Here is a 4,822-nt window from a genome sequence, read left to right as displayed (position 1 = left end):
TAATAATAATAATAATAATAATAATAATAATAATAATAATAATAATAATAATAATAATAATAATAATAATAATAATAATAATAATAATAATAATGGTAGCCTATGTGTATTAAGTTTCTTACCCGCTGAGCGGTGTTGACACTAGGTGTTTCTGCAGCATTTTGTACAAGCCAAAGATCGTTAATTAAAAAACCAAAAACATACATCAAACACGTGAGAGGGAATTAACTATTGCATTAACGACGGCTATTAGACTTTATACATTGCTTTAAGTCACAATAATATCAGAGAAATAGCCGCTACCGAAACAAAAGTTAATCTGCAACTACATTTTCAGTGTCCAGAAATCGAGACAGAGTGAGCGCTCTTCATTTTCCCGCCTCTCTCTCTCAGAGCAGGTGACGCGGCAGTACTTCCGCTTTCTTATTTCCGTACACAAACGCTCAGCTGATGACGTGTACGCTCTACTACCGTTAGCTGGCTAGCTAGCTAGTTTAGCCACCTGTCAGACTAATAACGGTGTTATAAATTAATAAAGTTACAACGCAAAGGGAAACACGGAGGGCTCTTCATCAATTCATCAAGATGGAGGCGCTTTACCATCAGACAAACAAGTAAGCGTCTTGTGGATGTGGAATATGTAGACTCTTAGCTAGCTAACGAGCTAATTTCCTGTGATTTAACTTCAGCTGATTTAACTTTAGTTCAGCAATATCATCGCGGTGGATTTTATTTGGTTATTAAAATCTTCACACAGTTGATCGTTTGTATTTTTGGCTTCGTGTTGTGTTGGTTCCGGTCCACTAACTTTTGTTCTTGATTAGGCAAATCCAGGAGGTTCAGTCTTATATGGGAAATCTGGAGAAGTCGGATCGTCAGTCAGTACACTGTGAGTAGTAGCTACATGATTTAAAGTGCCCCCCCTGTTCTGTCTATGATAGTTACCCAACAACTCAAACTAAGGTAAATCAAAATAACAGTGTTGACAGGACATGTTAAGTAAATGTGTCAGATGTTAACAATACTACTGCTAGACAATGCTTCAAAAGCATCCATGTAATAGTTTCCATATTATAATACTGGAATGTTTCACATCCAACCTCCTGCATTCATCACAGTATCAATAAAAGCCTTTTACTCCAGTAGAAAGTGTCTAAGTTTGCAAATTACAAACTTACAGACAGAATTGCAAAGTGTGTGGTGCATACAATAAACATTAAGAGGACATGGAGAATACAGGGAAAGTACAAAGTCAAGAACATAAATGTAGAATAGATAATACAGAATAGAAAAAGTACAATAAAAACATGAAGAAGATACTATAACAAATATACAATATGACAGTTTGGTGCAGGATGATCACTCGTCGTTGTTGACTGGTTCTCCTGTAGGGAATGAAAACGCAATAACATTCAACTGTAATTGTTGTTGTTGTTTTTCTTCCTTTAGTTATTAGGATATAGGATATTCTCTCAAAAGCCAACACTAACTATCAGTGGCACCACTTTAAGCCCATTTCCCTTTGAATTCTTCATTTCTAGTCAATACAGACTCCTTGTTATGGCTGCCTCCTCTGATATAACGACAGCAGGGAGGTGGTGTCTCCCTGGTTGATTGTTTTCTGTGTTTCTTGCCGACTCAAATCAGTCCTGGGCCAGGCTGGTGCCAGGACAGGAAGAAGCAGGGTGGGTGCAGAGACAAAAGCTGGGAGGGCTTTCTTTAGATAATGGTGGGAGCCAGGCAGGCGGTCATTCCACTGATAAATACCGCTGCAGTCACATTGGAATAAACAGATACCCTCAGTGTCAGAAAGCTGAGTAGAAAGGAGTAAATCATGTTTTACATTTAACAAGGGAACATTTTTACCTGATCATTTGGAACAGATCCAAATGGAAAATGTGATTTATTGCTTCCTGTAATTGTACCAAATGAATTTGTTGTGTTTATTTTTCTCGTTATTCAAGTGCTAGAGAACGAGCTGCAGGCTAGAACCGACCAGATCTTCAATCATTTAGAACGCCTCGAGATCCTGGCCAGCAAGGAACCACCAAACCGCCGCCAGAACGCCAAATTGTGAGTTTGCAGTGAGTCAATTGATGGTGACCCTAAAGGCCCACAGCCGGCCGGGGTGAGCCATATATCTCTCAAAGGCACAGGACAGGGTGTAGAAGAAGAGACGAGCAGCCCTGTGGCGACGTGGCTCTATGAAAACATTTCCTCAGAAGCCCCGTCATCACCAGCATTCCTGCTGCATTGGGCAAAGACTCATTTCTGAGCTGGGTAAACAGGCCTGAGGGGACACGGTACACCCCATCCCACATCACTCGTCTGATCTTAGGCGAGCTCTAGTGGGGTCTGAGTGAAGCTATGGAGAGAGGGGGACTGTGAGAGACATGAGATCTGAGGGGAGAGAAACATCTCAAACAGTTAGAACAAGATGAGGTGCAATGAAGCGTTGTTATAAAATATCTCAAGGATGTGAGTGAGAGAACGTTTTGCGTCGACCTCATATTAAAGTTGAATCAACAGTTTTACTGTGTTATTTGTTTGCTCTCCCTCAGGCGAGTCGACCAGCTGAAGTACGATGTCCAGCACCTTCGGACCGCGCTGCAGAACTTCCAGCACCGACGCTACGCCAGAGAGGCCCAGGATAGAGAGAGGGAGGAGCTCATGAGCCGTACCTTCACCACCAATGTAGGTCAAATGTACCTTAAAACAGGGAGGGAAGTAAACCATATAGAACTGTTGCTTCCACGCTCGGGATAGTGAAGTTCACTTTGTTAGGCATGAATCCAGGATCCAGAGGTCCAAGTCTTCTGATAATAAGAGGGTTGGTGAAAATGTGATAGTGCTGCGTGAACTTTGAGTCTTTGTCTGCGTGTCACACAAGATGGTTTCCTCAGTGTAACATACGAATGCAGCTGAATGTGGACTTCAAACTAAAGTTTGTTCTTGTTCAATAGGACGCAGATACCTCCATCCCCATAGATGAGACCCTACAGTTAAACTCCAACTTGCACAACGCACACAGAGGCATGGATGACATCCTGGGCAGCGGCAGTGGCATCCTCAACGGCATTAGAGATCAGAGATCTACACTGAAGGTTTGTGCAAATGATTTAATATAATGGAAACAAAATATCCACCTGGACCTTCACCTTTTCTCTAAATAAAGGAACCCGTGTAAAAGGGCACACTTCCTGGATAGCTACTTGTATGTTCCCTGACCCAGTTTCTGGCGTTCACATTGATCACAATAGTCTTATTGTTCGTGTTCATACGCTCAGCGAGAGGGTGAGTCTTTGTTTCCAGGGAGGAGATGGTCTTCCTGGTTTTGCTTCAGGCCTCTTATCAGGGTGCGTCCGTTGATCAGCACTTCTAGTCATGAGAAACGTCTGACGGAGCGGCGCGTCAGGGAGGGTGTTGGCACTCAACGTCTCCCAAAAATCAACCTAATTAGTTTCGATAATTACAATGTGTTCATGTAACGTCTGAATTTCCCAAAACATTTCGTGTATTTAAGGCTTTTACAGCGTAATCTAACTGGTGTGATCGTTACTGTTTACATGGCTGTGTTTGGGCTCTGCACAGGGGACCCACAAGAAGATGCTGGATGTGGCCAACATGTTGGGGCTGTCGAACACAGTGATGAGATTCATCGAAAGGCGAGCCACCCAAGATAAGCTCATCATGATCGGAGGCATGCTGTTGACCTGCGTCTTCATGTTCCTGGTAATCAGATACCTGGGCTGACCCCCCCCCCCCCTCCTCCTCCCACAGCCGCCGTGTTTGATCAGTCCTGGACATTACTGCAGAACATCATCCCTCATGATATGAAAAGTGGCAGAACTGATTTTTTTAACATCAGATTTGAGTCATTTGAAAGTAATAATTTGTGCCATTATAGTTTGTTTACCAACATTTACATTATTTTGGGCACGTGCTTAATTTTAAAGGCTGAAGAAGACCTTAATTACATGCAGTATTTTATTCCACTTGAAGCTCTAACAGAGCATCGGACTCTATAATAGATCTGCTGCTTTGCTCAGATTATTTCCACAAATCCATATTATTCTATTAAAACCACTCTGAAGCTGTAAATCACTCCTGTGACACAAACGGCTTTTTCAATTCTACTTTGAGCTGATCTTTAAACCTTTGCCTCCAGTGAATCGCTGTCTGTAATGTTTTCATTCTGCCTTGTTGGTTCATAGACAAATAGAAATACTAACAATACTCCATGTTTCATTATAATGCAACTCAAGAACACTCTGAAGAATCTCTTGTTTTATGTGATGTCCATAACATAACTGTTAGAGAATTAATTTGTAATTGTTTATATCATTTCTCTAGGATTTAAGCTTGGGGCTAGTCCTCTGGTCTCACTGTGTGAGTGATTTAATCCTCTTATTATAATAAAACATGTTTCAATACCTTTTGTATATCTTCATCAAATGACTGCTTTTGACAGGAACGAAGGTCAGTCAACATAATGCCAGTTTTCTATGAATTAAATACTTAAATTTAATTTGAATGCATGACTTTATGCACCTTTTTGGGTAGTTTATTAAAGATTATAGTGGCTGAAGTTGAAAAACAAAATGACACGTCCCTCGTGAGGCTCAAGGTGTTATTAAATCTGCTGCAGATACTTTTTGTTGATCTGCTTCCACGAGTCTTTAAGGAGACGAGGGCGCCATCTAGTGTTTCCTTTTGGACACGGGCCCCTACAGGGACTGATGCTGCAGTTTTCATTCTTGTGACTGCTGCCGAGTGGTTAGAAGATTAAATGTTAACTCTACATATTATAGAACGACACAGA

The 4,822-nt window shown here is 41.4% G+C and overlaps 1 protein-coding gene across 1 annotated transcript; it reads left to right on the top strand.

The window, feature by feature from the left end:
* The first annotated feature begins 417 nt into the window (after window positions 1-417).
* gosr2 (golgi SNAP receptor complex member 2) lies at window positions 418-4,435 on the top strand. The gene is made up of 6 exons (XM_029437477.1): window positions 418-614; window positions 825-889; window positions 1,965-2,073; window positions 2,562-2,694; window positions 2,964-3,104; window positions 3,592-4,435. The coding sequence occupies exons 1-6, from the start codon at window positions 586-588 to the stop codon at window positions 3,751-3,753; spliced, it is 639 nt and encodes a 212-aa protein (XP_029293337.1). The 5' UTR covers window positions 418-585; the 3' UTR covers window positions 3,754-4,435.
* The last annotated feature ends 387 nt before the right edge of the window (window positions 4,436-4,822 follow it).

Source organism: Cottoperca gobio, chromosome 8 (genome assembly GCF_900634415.1).
Source record: "Cottoperca gobio chromosome 8, fCotGob3.1, whole genome shotgun sequence".
NCBI classification, from domain to species: Eukaryota; Metazoa; Chordata; class Actinopteri; order Perciformes; family Bovichtidae; genus Cottoperca; species Cottoperca gobio.
Note: the sequence above shows the minus strand (reverse complement) of the source record. Positions and strands in the feature narration are given on the sequence as shown.